Below are 17,795 nucleotides of genomic sequence, written 5' to 3'. Positions count from 1 at the left end.
ATAGCTGAGCAGCTTTTTGACTTTAAAATTCCTTTTGTTTTTAAGTACTTAGAGGGTAAAGTCGGTTTCTTTCCTCCCCATTCTGTCCCATATTCACAGCCCCTCCTCAGCTGGAGGTTTTCCATTAGGGGCTTCATCTTTTTCATAGTGTGGTGGGGAGCTGTTCATACAGAGGTAAGTCTTATTTTTGTCATTTTCAGGGAAATTATGGTCATTGCTACTGCATCTCCTTAGTCTTAAAGCAATTCTCATTTAAAAAGAAAAAGTGTTCAGAGAAACTTGTTTAAAAAAAAAAAAGGCTTAAGGCAAAAAATATTCTTAGATTTCAGATCATAAAAAGGAAAAGATGCTTATACTTATACTTCCTTATACTTTTTTTTTTTAAAGATTTTATTTATTTCACAGAGATCACAAGTAGGCAGAGAGGCAGGCAGAGAGAGAGGAGGAAGCAGGCTCCCTGCCGAGCAGAGAACCCGATGTGGGGCTCGATCCCAGGATCCTGGGATCATGACCCGAGCAGAAGGCAGAGGCTTTAACCCACTAAGCCACCCAGGCGCCCCTTATACGTTTTTAATTTTCTTCATAACCTTTCCATTGCCATGCTGGACATCTTGAATTTCAGAGTATGTGACTTTTGGCAACTTGGGATTTGGAAATAAGGGCCTGAGGATGCACAAAGTATTGAAGCTAACAGGGAAAGAAATTTCAATGTTGGGATTTCTGAATGAGTGGTTAGCTGTTGAAAGTAAGAGTTGTTAATATGTAGTCTAGAAAAGGGAGTATGCTCCAGAAATCATTTTACTTTACAATTGATTTGTTCAACTTTAAATTCTTGCTTTATCCTCAAAATGATTGAAAAATGTCTGTAATTACCCACTAGATTCACTAATGCTGAATAACTCACTGAATCCAATACTTTTCGTACCCTAAATACAGCCAAGATATGCATAATTAAAGGTGGTATTCCAAGTTGAACAACCTTCATAGGTCACGGAAAACAAAACGGGGTAACCACCAGCTTGTGCTCAAGGTAAAGAGGAGATGATGGGCATTTTCCCTCCAACATCCATGGGCTCTGTGGTGTGTGTGTGTGGGGGGGGGTTTAAACCAGTTAACTGGTTCATTATTGTGATAAATGTCCATCTTAAACTTAAATGTATTAATGTTTTTTAAACTTATAACCTGATTACTATTTATGATTTAAACATTCCAGCTCTAGAGTACCAGCAGAAGCCCATCAGGCCTGTGTTCAGTGAATAAAGCCGATGCGTGCAGGAGACTCTCCATGTCTGCAAGTACCTGTGTAGCAGACTAGCGATCCGATGGTAGTTGGTGCCTTGTTCTTGAATAGCCTCACTTCAGTATGTGGAATCTCCCTTCTGCGGTTAGTAAGAGGTCCCATAACGATCACAATCAAAGCTTGAGTTGTGGCTTATGTTAGGTGCTAGTTTGGGGAGCATGCTAGCACCTCCGGGGTGGGGCGAGGGTTGGGGTTCTGTTGATTCGCAGTACCTTTGATTACCTGGAGCAATGAGAGTTGCTCATTCAGAAAGTAGAAAAGTCGGCTGCATCAAGGTTTTAAAAGCGGCATTTATTGATTGAAAATAAATGTGTAGGTAAGCTCTCAGCGTGGAAGCCACATTATTCTTTAGTGAGCTCGAAGTACATGAAAACTTACATCTTCCATCATTTGTCTTATGTGTGCTTTTAGCATCCACCTTCACGTGGAGGTGAATTTTTGACATTTTACTGAGAAAAATTTAAAATTCTTTCAGCAGCTCCCCCATAGCTTGACAAACTTTTGCAAAGAGAAAGATAAAAACACACTCCAGTGGTGTACGTCGAACATTTATTACAACTAATCAGTGATGTGATAAGACAGAGCTAACATGGCCTGAATATGTGTATTGGTCACAATCACAACAAAGCTTAATCCAGCCCAGCAGATACAAATGAAAAGTGTAAACCGTGAAGACGTGTCTACATACACAGAAGTATGTATAAAAGTTGACACTGAAACAACTGTATAGCCTTAAAAAATAACAGGGCCCACTAATGTCATTTGACCTCATTCAACTCTCACTTTTACATGAAACGTGGTATTTGCTTTTATAAGATTTCTGATAACTAGGCATTGCCATGGAAGGGAAGGAAGCTGCCCTCAAGTTTGCAGCACTTGTAAGTGGAGGAGAGCAAAATAAACTTGGCCATAACAAGCACCCCAGGAGGAACAAGTCGTGCTTGAAACCATGACTTAAGCAACACTTATCTTACAGAAAATAACTTATCTACACATAATGTGTTCTTCTCTTCACAGATACTGTTGTGAATAATTCTGGTAAGTCAATGTTTCCGTTTTTATTTGGGGGCCTCAAATGCTATCTAAGTCACTAAATCGTTATGACCACGAAAAAAATCTGTCTCAGGAGTTGAACGTTCCGTGGCCTTAAAAGTAACGTGCTCACTATTAAACAGTCGATCTCTGTTCCTCGACCCCGGTTTGGAATGCCGGAGAAATAATTTTTAGCGTAAAATGCATCATTTCAATTTAGTCGTTTGTCTATTCCCTTTAAGTATGTAGTTTCCAATAAGGGTCTTTGGTATAAATTTGGTTTTTTTCTGAAGTCTCAATATAAACAGTTAAATTTTAATTCATTTGATATGTGAGTATCGATTCCCTTTATTCTCAGATATGCTGAAATGCTACACACTAGTCTTTGGTTTCATAAAGCCAGGATGCATATTATAATTTAACAGTTTCCTTTGCCAAAGACGGTAATTAATGAATGTAAATTGCCTGATTCTGTCGTTCTCATAGATAACATGATTCGATTGGGAGAAACAGATCTATAAACTTTAAAATATCCAGAAAAGGTACCTTTCTTTTTCTGCATCATTCTAATTTCTATTTAAATCCCTTAAGTTATCACTTGATTAACCAAAAATTCCCTTTAAAAAAAAAATTTGTGTAGGCCTGAATGAAGCAGCTTAGCAAAACAGTAATACTGACAAGACGTCATCTTATACCATTAGCTAACATGGACATGAAGGCAGTGACCATCTACAGTGTGTGAAATGCCACAAGAAGTCATCAACAAGGGAGGAGAGTTATGTCAGTCCAATTTCTTCAAGAACACTACGTGGGGTTTCAGCTTCCTGTGGAGGGAAAATGTGAGACTCTGGTAAGCAGATCCGGGGAGGCCGGAGAATGTGAAACCGACACGGAAGGATGTGCAAGTTTCAGAGAACAATGCAAGCCGGTCATTGGTTCGGGCACATTCAAATACTGAAAGCAGGCGGTTATTTAGGGTTTTGCGCCCCAAATGTCAGAGACCCCAGAAGGATATTTTCAGCATGCATTAAATAACTAGTGATTACCTACCAGTGAGCTGGGCACCATTGCTGTCACACAAAAAGCAGGCAAACCAATTGGCAATTTAGGAAATCACTGCTATTAAATTAGCTACAGGAAAGGTAAGTTACCTTAGTCTTAAAATCCAAAGCCTCCCCTAAGTAAAAACCAGGGAAAACCCAGAGTTCTTCCAAATCTTCACATAATTTTTTCATGTTTTTTTTTCTTTTTGGTCACATGTATTTATAGAAATGTCTTCCTCTGCGTTTTTACTTAGTTTTTGATTTAACTGTCCCCAGCAGCATAGCTTCAGAAACTCACCTTCCCAGCCCTCCCCCGGGCAACCAGTGGCTTCAGTGGAGGCAACATATGAGAAAGAAAACTCTAGGAGCAAAGGCATATTTTTGTCTTATGCCACAACCGATATTCATTTTTAAATGTCAAAGGAAGACAAAAACAAAGCAGGCATGTCTAGAAAATTATTTAAAATTTTCCAAAGTGGTTGATTTTGCACATCACAAAACCAGGACCAGGTCAAATTCAGTTATTACTGGCAATAATTTTGTAATTAAAAGGCATATGACAATTTAATGGAGAAAATGCAATTTTTAGTTTCCAGTAGTAAATTAACTTACTTTTGCATCCTAATTGTGGTACAGCACAAAACAAGGAGAAGAAAAATATTAAACCATAAACCCATACATTAGATTTAATTATATGTAAGCATTACATGGAGTAATAATCTTAAGTAGATTAAACTCTAGCCTGTTTCCTGATTTGGAAAACAAGGATCACAGTACTTACCTTCATGCATAGACATTTAAGGGAGAGAAGGCTTAGTGCCTGACTTCTAGAAAGTGCTCAAAAATGTTAAATGGTAACATAACACAATTGAGACCTATCTACGTGAAGGTATTTAGCATTAAGTATTAAATAAAATACTATAAACCGGGCATCTGGGTGGCTCAGTGGGTTAAAGCCTCTGCCTTCAGCTCAGGTCATGATCCCAGGGTCCTGGGATCGAGTCCCGCATGGGGCTCTCTGCTCAGCAGGGAGCCTGCTTCCCCCTCTCTCTCTGCCTGCCTCTCTACCTACTTGTGATCTCTGTCTGTCAAATAAATAAATAAAATCTGCAAAAATAAAAAAAAAAACATTATAAACCGATGCTGTATGAAGTTCACATGATGATCTTTTAGTAGGTTTATTAATGAAAAATGGGTAAAAATCAGCTTTGGTGGGAAAAAAAAAGGGGTTTTATGAAGTATTCTTGACCTCGCCCCCCCAGCCCCACCCCTCAGCCTAACCTGGCTACGTCAAAATGCATACGGGGGATGGGCCAACAAGGTCAATACTGCCACCAGATGTCCAGCGAGTATAGAATGGAGGATGTTCTACAGCATGGGGGACTTGGGTTAAAAACGGGGGGAGGCAAGGGAGGAAAGCAGAGTTGTTGAAGATGAAAAGACTTAATTGAGACATCAACCTGATACAATGAGAGCCTTATTAGGAATCTGGTTCTAGTAACCCGATTCCAGAAATGCAATTCCTATAGGCAATTAGGAAAAACTGAACCAGAAACAAGATATTAGGAGTTACTGTTAATTTTGGGGGGTGGTGGTGGTGGTACTTTGGTCTCTTGGTGATCTATACTGCGGTATCGAAGGTGAAATGAGGTCCAGGGCTTGCTTTAAAACGCTGAGGCCAAAATTGGGGGGGGGGGTGCAGGCAGATGACACAACAGGCGTCGTTACTAGGATTACTGAGTTGAAGGGAGCTGAAGCTGAGGGGTGTGCACAGGAAGGTTCCTTCGAGCACGTCTCAGAGTTTTCATGATCATTTTTAAAGAAAATCTAGTGGAAAAGATGCAACACTCTGAAGAATGTAGACCATGAATCACATACATCATAAATGAAATGATTCAAAAATAATCATTTGCATTTAACCCTCGAACAACACGGATTTGAACTGTACGGTTCCATTTATATGGAGATTTTCTACCATGCAGTATGTTAAGTGTATTGTCCTCAGGGATTTTTTTAGCATTTCTGCTCCAGCGTACTTTACTGTAGGAATACAGGGCACAGTACGTACACTGAAGCTGTGTTACTGGAATGTTGAGGTTATCCGTGAGGCTTCCAGTCAACAGTAGGCTATGAAGTTTGTGGGGAGTCAGATGTTGTATGTGGGTTTTCAACTGCTTGGGAGGGTCAGTGCTCCGAACCCCCCTCCTTGTTCATAGATAATGTTAAATAGTTCTTAACACCGTACGGCCTCTACTGCGTTTCTTAAAAGACGCCTACACTGAACTCTACACGGCTAACATTCTTCGCTTATCCGTGTAGAAATGTCTCCCATTCTATTCGCTGGGGCTGGCACGATTTCCCTTCTGTGCTCGCTGCCCGTAGTCCTGTATAGCATTTCATGAAGAGAACCATGTTACTTAGCAAATATGCATTATTTAAAATGTGTCCTTTCTAAAAGGGCTGGCTTAAAGGAATTATTTATACATTTTACTCCTTGAGACTTGTACAAATAGTACATTAGTTTCTTTCACAAATTGTGCCCATAGTATAAAATGTTATTTTCCCATGTTAACATTGAAATTGTGGCTCAGAATTACCTAGAAGAACTCGTAGCTAAAGTAGTCACAGTCCTAGAAACAAAGTAGAATGGTGGTTACCAAGGGCTAAGGGGAAGGGAAATGCAGAGTTGTTTAATGGATACAGTTTCGGTTTCACAGGAGGAAACATTTCTGGAAGTCAGATGCACAACACTGTGGATATACTTAACAGTACTGAACTGTACACTTCACAGAATTTGCCAGCTTAACTACTTTAGGTTTTTTTACACGATTTAATAAAATTACCTGGAAAAACCAAAATATATCTTATTTGTCCAAAGGGATGGAGAAGAAAGAAGTCATTCACATGAGACAAAGTACATGCAATACTTTTATTTTAGACGTGCAAGAAAAGCGATTTCAGAATCTATGAACTGAAAGCAAGCAGCTGTATACAAATAACAAAAGAGGCAACATCTTGTTACAGCTCAGCACACAGCATCCAAAGCGTACTGGCAGGAGACAATGCGTATTCAGCATTAAAACCAGAGGAGTAACATCTTGCAGGGTGGGGAGAGGGACAGAGGGAAAAAATGGAAATGAAAGACCAGTGTTTCCCAATGCTTGCAGCCGAGTTTCTCATTTGACAGCCCACCCAGATGCTTCAAATGTAATGCCGGCCATAGCGAATGGAAAGCCCTGCACTGCGTACCTGCCTGCCCTACATTTTCCTAGGTCTTCCTTCAGTGGTAAGCCTGTTGGAGCTGCTTCTGAATTTGTTTAATGCTAACTTACTTTCAGGCTTTAAACTCTCTAGCTGTAAACAATGAGTTACTTGGTACTTCTCCTTTTATAATTAAGTTGCATGTTTTATTAAAAGTATACACAGTAACGATCAATATTGAAAGTCTTAAAATAAAACCACAGTTAACAAATCATTAAGTATTAAAGGAAGACTTAATATATCCTACAAAACCATAACTAGTAAAATTTTAGTATTCGAGCAGAGTATCAGAATTTTAACTATATAAACCAGGTCAGTATGAACGTTTTGAAAATGTTACTTCCTATCGAAGAGAGATACTGTCGCAGAGACCTCTGACACAGCTTCCTGATCACTCTTCGAGGGACTGGCCAATACTGTCCAGCACAAATGTGATTGAATCCAGGTGGCATCACAAACTTAAGAACTGGGAATGTTTGACCCTTAAATACTACGTAACAGTACCGATTTTACTTTTTAGAAGTATTTCCAAATACTCTTTTCTGCGATACACTAGAATATGTTGGCCCATACAGGCTCTATCATAGTCCCTAAATAGAACTTCTTTTCTCCCACAACACGTGAAGACTAAGCCCTGCGCTAGGTCACTGCACTGCTCATTCCGCCAGAGCACTTCCACTCTGTTTTCTTTGGTGAGCATTTTAACGATGGCTGAATTTTCCTCTTACGAGACTTTAACCATAGATGGTTCGTAAATGAGGATGTGTACGTATGTAAGATGAAATACTACGCAAAACATTCATAGGTCATATCTCAAGAAATCAAACGAGTTTGCGAGCAGGAATAAACTACATCAAGATCACATATAGAACGAAAATAAAACAAAAAGAAAAGCGAGTCAGGAAAAACAATTACAATTGTAAAGGTATTGGTTCTGAAATGCTCTATTATACAAGATAGTCACCAAGCTGAGGACATTTTCTTTCATAAGTATATCAGTTCTCTATTTCCTCTGTGAAATTCTGCATACACGACGAGTAGTCATTTAGTACACAGGGACATTAAAATATTCATGACGTGGCTACAAAAGAAATGCATATATTCTTACACAGTATACAAACTGACAGACACAATCAGATTCCTAGAATGTTTAGTGCACAGTAAAGAAAATGGAAACTTAAAGTTCTGTTTTTGTTCTTTGGTTTATGGCTGAACATTTAACTTATAAACAGTGCTTAGGAGTTCCAGTTCCTCTTAAAGTAACTCTATATAATGATAAATGATACAGATACAGTAACTCTGTATAATGATAAACTCTCTATAATAACCTATATCTGACAAAATCCAAAAGCACTGTTACTAACAGGCTGAAAAGATTTTCAGTGTAAAATCGTCTGGTCAGTACTGAGTTAACTGAAAATTCAATTAGAATGCTACCAGTCTTCAAGTATGTCAGGATTTTATTACACGAAGGAAAGGAATTTAATCCCTTAATGAAAATCTCTACATCCTTAGGTGACCATAAACTCTTCTACAGATCCTAAAAGAAAATCTTTGCCAAGAAAAAGTGGAAAAGGAGTCACCTATTTGGTATTTTAAGTAGCAATGGAGGTGTTTAATGGTTCACTTAGCTTAACTTCGGAAGACTACGCCTTTGAGACGAAGGATATTATATTATTTTTTAAATAATCCTCAAGATAGATTTTAAAGAACTCTCTAAAAAAGATTTGTTAAATGCCTATGCCTACAAATGTATGTGAATAGAGGTTTCTCGTATCAACAAGGTAACCTGAGATGAGGTTTTAAACGGACACGAGAGTGTCCAGAGATGGATTTCTGGGGACTCGAAAATCCCTGAAACTAGAGGCAAAATTACAGATTTTCCTGAGAAGAGGACCCGTGGCTCTTCGGACTCTCAAAGGGATTATACCCCCGCCAAAAGGCTTGTGACTCAAAGTTTAAAACTGCTCATTTGAGGGCTTGTAAAATATCCTCATTTTAATATTAAAGTTGGCATTCTGAAATGATAGGCTACAAAGTCGTGTAAACTGTTCAAATATGTAACAGATCCTTTATACAGTAACCATTAAATACAAAAGTATCTGAGAAGCGCCAATTAAATTTAATCCTCAGATAATTCTCGAGACAGATTTAAAAGAGTTTTGCTTTTTCCCCCATTCAGAATACAATGGCATAAGCCAGCAAGTTAAAATAATACTAGTAATGAACCTCAAATGCTTCATTTTCTTAAAGAAGCTCTCATTTTCATAGGGGAATTCTATTTATCTATTTCTGTAACAATGACACTAGCGCTTCACGGTATTTAAAAATATTTTTTTGCCAACGAACCTCTAAACCTATTTCAATATTCTCTGTAAAAAAAATAAATTCTAAGTCCCAATGATGGATCATTATCGGAGTAAAATTCCCGATGAAAATAATCAGTTAAAGAAAGTACTGGGACTATCCCTTGGGATTTAATGTAATAAGACTTTTCAGGTGATGCTAAAATATAAATAACAAACTTGACAAGATTGTAAGTACAAACTGAGTTCACAGATCCTGCTACATCTGATGCATGTCAGTACTCCAGCACGTATTCTAGTACGCTTTCTTACACCCAATGAAACTCCTGCTGTGATACATATTCTCTGTTTTCTGGAGAGAGAACAAGAAAAGTTTAAGTCTGTCAACCTTCCACCTACATACCAGTTCTTTGAGACTCTATAAAATTATAACTTTTCATCTTTTATGTTTTCTCTCTTAATTTTATACACACATGGGAAAACCAACCAGGGAGAGCTTATGCCACTGCAAGAAAAGAGAAAGGTAGGTAGTTTCCCCAAACAGGGCTGAGCACACCACCGTTCCTCCCTGGAAGAGACTTACGAGGAAAGGCAACAAACAATCCTTAAACAAGACTGCCTGGCATTTCTGACAGACCTTTTACTAAATTAGTGAAGGAAAGGACAGATGATAAGATAAACTTCTTCATAGCCAACGATCCATATTATTATACTTAAACAAGAAATGAGAATCCATCAATTGTGGCGAATATTCTTTATAGAGAGAAACGCCTCTTCATTGGAAAAGCTTCCTTTAAGAGGAAAAACCCTAAAATGCACAAAAATAATGTATTCTTTTACCACTTTTAAGTTGCTGTAACATGTTTTCAGTAATTTCTGTTTAGATGGAGTCTGAAAAAGTTGTGCTAAAAATGCCTTAATGACCTCCTAAACTTGAAGGTTGATTTTAAACTAAGTGATACAGGTATGCCCGTATTAACCAAGTTATTTCTTCTCTTATATACAAAGAAAATATTATAGTTGATTGAATATAACTCCAGTATTCTGGGCCCTCACACCACCAGGATATCTTCTGAGTCATGGAATAATTAATTAAGAACTGGGGGAGGTGGAGCGCCAAGTCTGTCACAACACACGAGGGGTCCTGGGCAGAGGCAGAACTGCTCTCTTGTTCCACTACCCAGCAAGCTGAGTTCCTCAATACGCTAAAATATCAGTGATTTCAATTATATGGGAATAAAGGCCAGAAGGAAAACAGAAAAAAAAACTGAACCACGTATGTTCAACTTTCCTCCATACCAAAAGGAACTTTTTTCTCAGTCCCCTACAAAAGGAAGCAGAGGTAGTAGGAAGTGCAGGTTAACGCAGCAGAGGAACTGTTACACCTCCTCTTAACACCGTCTACATTCTTAAGACAAACCCTATTAACCTTAAAAATCCCCAGATATTTACCGTATTAGGCTGATGCCTCAAAAGTAAGAGTCTGGGAAACTATAAAGAAACTGGAAGCTAGCACTTCTCTGAAGGCTTACGTCCTGTTGAGATCAGTGCTTAAGTAAACTACTGATACTGGACCCCAAACTGAAAACCTAGTCTCCTGTTTTTCTCTTTCTAGCACACAATGTGTTCAAAGAGCAAATGATTTACATTTAATGAAAAGGGAATTCAGTGTAATTTGAAGTTACTGCTCTACTCATTTTTCCTGTGAAGGGGCTTCACTTTTTCCTTTTACTAGAAGTAGCATCCTCTATCCTTCACGTTCTAGAATACAGTGGTCCTTTTTATTGCCCCTCACTGAATTCTGTGGCAAAGTCCCTACTCTTGACTCTGGAACACTATTCCTTATGCTTAAAGACCAAAGGGCCAGAGAACGTCCGAATTCACTTAAGATCTATGTTTAGCAATGAATACAGAGAATTGAAAGCCCTTCTGAGGTACCTTTTAGATGACACAGCTCATGGTGTCAGTCTTATGCCACCAGCAACTGAGGCGCTAGTAAAGTCAAATAATTTTTTTATTTTTTTAACATTACCTTAGCACTGAGTAGCAAGAGCAATATGGTTGTTCTAGATGGTTAGTGTCTAAAATGGCCAAGAGCACACAAGTGCTTCACTTTATATGCTGAAGCTTTTCTTTTTAGCAAATTCTACTCTAATTTTACCTAATGTGTAAACACAATGTGTATTCTTCCACTCACAGAGTTTCATTTTGTCACTAAAAAAATTTACAAATTAAAATTTTATACTTCTAATACAGGTTTGTTTTACACTTTTAGAAAAGGGGGGGGCCTCAAATATTTTCAGAGGTAATGCTGCTAAGTTAATGTCCCACTCCTGATCTTTTCTCACTTTACACACCTTGAATGTCTTTCCATATCACTGCACAGAAATCAATCTCACTTCTTCTACAGACGGGTAAGTTTCATGTATGGCCATACTATAATTTTCTTAACCTATCTCCCACTGATTAACATTTGGGTAAGTTCCAGTGGCTTAATATTATACTGAATTTTAGTGCATTTGTGTATTTCTATTGGATACAATTCCTTGAAATTTAACTGATGGGTCAAAAGTATACAAATTTATCTGTTAACAGGTATCACCCAACTAATCCTCCAAAGTGGAATACAAGTTTAAGTGCTCACAAGCAGCAGACAAGAGGGTCACTCATCCTTGCCATTTCAAGAACAAACCAAAAAAAGTTCTCATTCATATTTTCATTTACATTCCCTTATGTAAAAGGGCCATTTTTCTTTTTTCTTTCATCTGTGAATTATTTATTTATATCTACTGCTGTCTTTTCCTATTGTGCTGTTGATCTGTATCACATATGTGAAGTTTCTTTAAAATGATGGGAATAGGGCGCCTGGGTGGCTCAGTGGGTTAAGCCGCTGCCTTTGGCTCAGGTCATGATCTCAGGGTCCTGGGATCGAGCCCCGCATCAGGCTCTCTGCTCAGCAGGAAGCCTGCTTCCTCCTCTCTCTCTCTCTGCCTGCCTCTCTGCCTCCTTTGATCTCTGTCTGTTGGATAAATAAATAAAATCTTAAAAAAAAAATGATGGGAATAACTTAACTACACCTTGTAAACCCTACTCTAAAACCTATTAGTTATAAAATACTAAGAACAGGTTACTTTCTCTGGCAGTTCATTGTACTTTTTAAATAAAAAAAGATTAATTAGTAACTCTAACTTTAGACTGTAAAGCAATAGTTTTAAGCATATTTTAAGGAAACCATATTGTATCTGCCTAGGTCTTCTATTTGGATCATAATGTGAAATGCTTTAAATTTGATCAGGGTTTTCAAAAACGTTACAGATTTCTTTTTATCACTGAATTTCAAATATTCAAACTCTAGATCTGTACTAAGTAAATTCTTTAATGCTAATATGGTACAAAAGAACAACAACAAAAAGTCTACATGTAAAATAATAAAAGTCTATGTATGCAAATTCTGGTCATTTAAACTAGTTCCCCTGTAAAAAAAATTGCCAAGTCCCTAAGGTGGATGGGGAAATGAGCAGAAAATTAAAAAAAAAGTATTCTGATTACCTACAGGGTATACTCAGTTCTGTTTCTAGGTAAAAACCCAATTACCGGGCACCTGGGTGGCTCAGTGGGTTAAGCCGCTGCCTTCGGCTCGGGTCATGATCTCAGGGTCCTGGGATCGAGTCCCAAATCGGGCTCTCTGCTCAGCAGGGAGTCGGCTTCCTCCTCTCTCTCTCTCTGCCTGCCTCTCTGCCTACTTGTGATCTCTCTCTGTCAAATAAATAAATAAAATCTTTAAAAAAAAAAAAAAAAACAACCCAATTACCTTAACAGACATTAACTGATTTGGGGTTGAGGAAATGGAATTATATAGTGACATCCCACAAGCTCTGCTGTGGGTTAGGTGCTGAAGTCAACCACAGATTATCACCCCAGGCACTGGTTAGCAAGTAAAGGTGATCTGGTGACTCACAGTGGTGATTTTTATTGCCATTTACATGTTCTTATTAAGCCCATTTGTCCTTCTTTTACAGTTCTTTGGGCTCCCCCCTTCTACTTTTGATTCATTTCAGCCAGTCATTTGTACTCTGGACTATATATTATATTGAAAAGATGTAGCAGTCTATAAATATAAATGGAATCTTTATACATCCTATTGTGTTAAATTAAACCAGGGTTTTGCAACTATAGCACTACTGAGACTTGAAGCTGGATGATTCCTTGTCCTAGGAGAGCTGGCCGGGGCACTGCTGGACGTTTAGCAGGACCCTTGGTCTTCACCTACCAGATGCCAGTACCACCCCACTGCCGGTCGTGATGATCAGAAAAATACGTCCTGGCATTGTTCAATGTTCCGTGAGGAGGCATGACTGCCCCACTCCCCACCCCAGCTGAGAACCACTGAGTTAATCTAATTGTCTCCAGTTGATGGACAGGTAAAATGACGTTCTAGTGTGCTTGCCTGTATTTGTTAATTTTTCTGTAATAGGAACTTTTATTTTTAAAAAAGGCAACAGAGGAAACAATAAAAGAAAATTTTAAGGAATGTGTCCGTAGGGGAAAAAAAGAACTAAAACCCTGAAATTTTGAGAAAGTACTTTTTAAAGAAAAAAAAAAATCAACAACTAGGAATAGACTCTTTGCAGGTCCTAGGGTGTATGCAATCATTTAGATCAGGATCAGGATTGAAAAAAAGGACAGAATAGAAAATGTGGGATGGCAAAACGAAATAAAGTATTATTTAATAAAATATTTTTCAGTTTATGTGCATGTAACTATTATGACATAAAAGTATATTTTACCACTGTGGGTTCTTGTCAAGTATCTTTGAAAACCAGATTTACAGCTGCTGATGTTTAAGTTACTCCAACTTCTCATTATTACAAATAACCCAGAGGAGCAAGAGGGCTCAAAATGAGTTAGAATGAAACAAGGGGAAGGGGGAGCCTCAAAATTCTGAACAAAGAGCTCAAAAAAAAAAAAAAAAAAAAAACTGCACATAGAGCAAAATGATTACAAGCTGAAAACCAGTGACCAAGGGCATTGGCCAAATTTCTTAGAACACGTTAACAAGCAGGATTTGTTCTGCCTTCTGTTTTTTCTGTATCTGCCCTTTTAAAATACGCTGGCATAAGAGTATATAGCCTTGTTAACTTTTAGCCTAATTTAAAAGAAAAAGGTTTAGGCTTGAAGGTTTTAACAGTGGAAATTATGAGTTTGTCTAATTAGACCAAAACCTACGAGGATTTATATCAAAATACTCTTTGCTGTTAAATGACATTATTGTATGTATTTGAACACACCTAGCTGTTATAAAACAATATACAATATTCTTGAGTTTGATTAGCATACCCAAATATTCTTAATTAGCAAGATTTTAATTAAAAATCCCAAAACTTCATACTAAGAGGCATGTTATTACTCTAAGTACTTATCCACTTAAAATAATTTTAAGTTACAGAAGTCATTTTTAAAAATCACTTTTTCTAAGATTCTTACCTTTCCATTTTTATGCAGTCCAAAAGATTTATTCTTACTTCCACAAAGATGGTGCATAGTACTAAGATCTATCATGCAGCCCCAGCACTAAAACAGATCAATTCTAGCAGCACTAATTCTCCATAGAGCACCATTTTCTCGCCGAGGCAGATTAACAACGGCAAATCCAAGAGAATCTATTCATAAAGTGGGTCATCTCGGAGTGGAAGCCAATTGGTGAGTGTGATGCTTGCTTTTGGTACCTCACTTATTTTTCCTTGCTCAGGCTACGTTAGTGAGAAACGATACCAACAGCAAACAAAGCTCAAAAGGAAAACCCCCACAAATTTCAAAATGATGCTGTTAGTATAAAAAAGAAAGGCTGACACATCTCCAAGCGCCGATCAACACCATCATGCAGCTACCGCTGAGGTTAAAGCCCAACGCCCAGTGTTTTAACTATTCGATCTTCACAGATCAGGCAAGGACTTGAAATCATCTCACGTGCAACAGTCTTTGCATAACACCCCATCTTATCCATGCCACAAAAACGGTAAATTTGGTAGTTACCAATAAATAAGTTGGGGGTCAAAGGGACTAAAGCCTTAGACTGCTCTTATCATAAGATATCCTCAGACAAACCTCCCCATTCTTCATTCTGGCTCTATAAAATTAAGGAGCAGAGAAAAACTGGTAAGTGCCTGACTTTACAAAGAAAATGCACTCTGTATTTCCTTGGTCATTAGATCTATGTTTATAAATCAACGGTACCCCTCCCCCAAGTCCTCCCCCTCAGAAAACTAGCTTAAAATAGGCACTTAATTGGTGGTGTTGGGGAAGTGTTCCAAGTATTGCAAAGAATGTCAATTTCGTAATCTCAGCATGTTGCACCTTAGTAATTTAGGAATCAAGTTAAGTACCAGTGGCATGTTAAGAAAACCTGTGCTAAATTCCAACAAACATTAAAAATTGGATAATGGACCAATTTTTCTGGGCTTTGTCCCCATACTTAATTATGTATACACAGAACCAAATACCAAAAATACAGAATTCAGAATTCACTCTAGAAATGTCAAAACTGAACCACTGTTTACCAAGTAGCTAAGTAAAATTTAAAAAGGTATCTTTATTATTTAATCACTATGTCTGAGGTTTTAGCAATTATTATTCAAATACACACTTATGTTCTCATTACTCACTATAATATGCTAATAGGAGATCTACTTTCTCCTGACTGTGCCGTTTGCCTGTAACATGAAGGACTGAAATTTTAAAGAAATTTTTCTGAAGAAAATAAACATTCTTAAGGATAGAAATGTGTATGTCACAAATTTTAAAAGGGCTAAAATCAAAATAATTTTGTGATTTCCATGCATTAAGCCAACAGGTATTTTCATTATAAATTCAAAGTCATCCGTGGTGTTTAGAAATAATCAATTCAAGTAAAAGAGCTGATACCAAAAAGGAAAATCACAACACAAAGAAAACTAGATTAAAATAAATTAATTAGGAATTCTACAAATTTAAGGCCACATTTAGCTAAGTGCCTTTGCAGCTATATTTACAATTTTGGAAGCAAAATCACATTCATGACATAGGCTAAGTGAATGCTATATCCCAAATTATAATACCAAAAAAAGCTACCATACATCCAGTTTCGATAAATCCAACAAGAAATGACTTTAAAAATGTATTATTTGTATCTATATATCCAATTTGAAAATACCAACTATTGATAGTTTAGACATTGAACATTTTCAGTGTAAGAGGTAAAAAATAGCATCTGTCTTAGGAAGTCTACTCTGTTCCATACAGAAAAACCTCCAGAATGATGAATCTCTTAATTACTGGAAAACACGTTAAGTTGGTACCAGAAACAGGTTTAAAATACACATTTCAAGGCAATATGCAAATAGGGCGGGGGGAGACATGGATACTGCCCAGTGGTCAAGATGTCACATAGCTCTGAAGGCCAGCAGAGCATGTTTGGAATGCTGGGACCGGTCCCCGGAAGCTCACTGCTCGAGCCTCTGCTTGTTCGTTTGTTAAAAGGTGCTCGGGACCCTGCTCAGGACACCCCGAGGATTAGCACAGGGTGCTTCTCATCTAAGTGCTCAGTAAGCACCAGCTAGCACCCTGTTCTCTTCTGTTGTCCTGGTGTCCAGACATGTTCTCATTACTGACTATATAGAATATGCTAAGAGAAAACCTACTTTGTCCACTGTCTGTTCTGTTGGCCTATAAAATGAAGGACTGCCTAAACAGACCAGAAGAAGTTTATGTAACTTGGGTAGAAGGGAAACTTGAAAGAAATTTAGCAGTTTTTTCTCATCTTACTCCACCACCTGTTTTATGAACACATTTAGATACTCTCCCGAAGATGCAGACATGTATCATGTATCAACATAGAAATGAATCTACTTTAGGAAACAAGCAGCTTGTCATCCCTGCACGTGCGACAGTGTGCTGGCAAATAACCTGAATGAGAAACAGGTTAGCCTGAATGGGAATCACCTGAAGCCTTACTGCCCCAAAGAGATTCAGCTTGGCTTCATAAAGGCCTTAGTGTGCCATGTATGATAACTCCCTCTGAATTCAGAACGGACCAGTGGTGTTCTGCCTCAAGACCTGAATGGCTAAATTAAGAGAAATGGTTCACTCAGACCACTGAAGAGAAGATGTCTTAATGTACTATCACTTTGGTTAATGTACAAAACAGTGTTAAGGTAGCCACAGATGAGAAACAGGCCAAAGCTCTCCTCTAAAGATAAGAAACCATATTTAACAGTAGTCGACTATTTTTTTTTTAAACTAGGGTGAGACAGGAAAAGAAAAATCTTTTTTTTTTTTTTTAAAGATTTTATTTATTTATTTGACAGAGATCACAAGTAGGCAGAGAGGCAGGCAGAGAGAGAGGAGGAAGCAGGCTCCCCACTGAGCAGAGAGCCCATGTGGGGCTCGATCCCAGGACCCTGGGATCATGACCTGAGCCAAAGGCAGAGGCTTAACCCACTGAGGAGGCACACAGGCGCCCCAGGAAAAGAAAAATCTTAACGTGGACCACAGACATCCTATGCTTCTCTCCACTCCTCCTTTCTCTTTAAGATACAAAAATACTACTTCAAAAAGGAGATGGTACTTACTATTAAGATACTTCAATAGGGGAGGGGCGCCTGGTGGCTCAGATGGTTAAGCCTCTGCTTTTGGCCCAGGTCATGATCTCAGGGTCCTGGGATCGAGCCCCACATGGGCTCTCTGCTCAGTGGGAAGCCTGCTTCCCCCTCTCTCCCTGCCTGCCTCTGCCTAATTGTGATCTCTCTCCCTCTCTCAAGTTAATAAATAAAATCTTAAGAAAAATAAAGTTTATTTTAAAAAAAGATACTTCAATAA

At 38.1% G+C, this 17,795-nt stretch overlaps 1 protein-coding gene and 1 long non-coding RNA gene across 5 annotated transcripts in view; one reads left to right on the top strand and one right to left on the bottom strand.

The window, feature by feature from the left end:
- The first annotated feature begins 393 nt into the window (after positions 1–393).
- LOC309856209 lies at positions 394–2,184 on the top strand. Its single transcript, XR_014307098.1, has 2 exons — positions 394–1,030; positions 1,214–2,184. It is a non-coding gene; the product is annotated as an uncharacterized lncRNA (long non-coding RNA).
- The window catches only part of AP1S2 (adaptor related protein complex 1 subunit sigma 2), a 28,700-nt gene continuing 12,477 nt past the window's right edge, over positions 1,573–17,795 (bottom strand). Inside the window, exons 5-6 of one of the 4 annotated variants that reach the window (XM_082717064.1) lie at positions 14,976–15,069; positions 1,573–3,156 (exon numbers count right to left, since the gene is read on the bottom strand). In XM_082717064.1, the coding sequence (XP_082573190.1) occupies positions 15,025–15,069 (45 nt within the window). In that variant the 3' untranslated portion in view covers positions 1,573–3,156; positions 14,976–15,024. Of the gene's footprint in view, positions 3,157–6,290; positions 9,295–14,975; positions 15,070–17,795 lie in introns of those variants that run through there. The other 3 variants (XM_082717063.1, XM_082717062.1, XM_082717065.1) reach the window with 3 other exon arrangements.

Source organism: Mustela nivalis (assembly GCF_964662115.1).
Source record: "Mustela nivalis genome assembly, chromosome: X".
NCBI classification, from domain to species: domain Eukaryota; kingdom Metazoa; phylum Chordata; class Mammalia; order Carnivora; family Mustelidae; genus Mustela; species Mustela nivalis.
The sequence above is the reverse complement of the archived record's forward strand: the minus strand, read 5'-3'. Positions and strand labels throughout refer to the sequence as shown.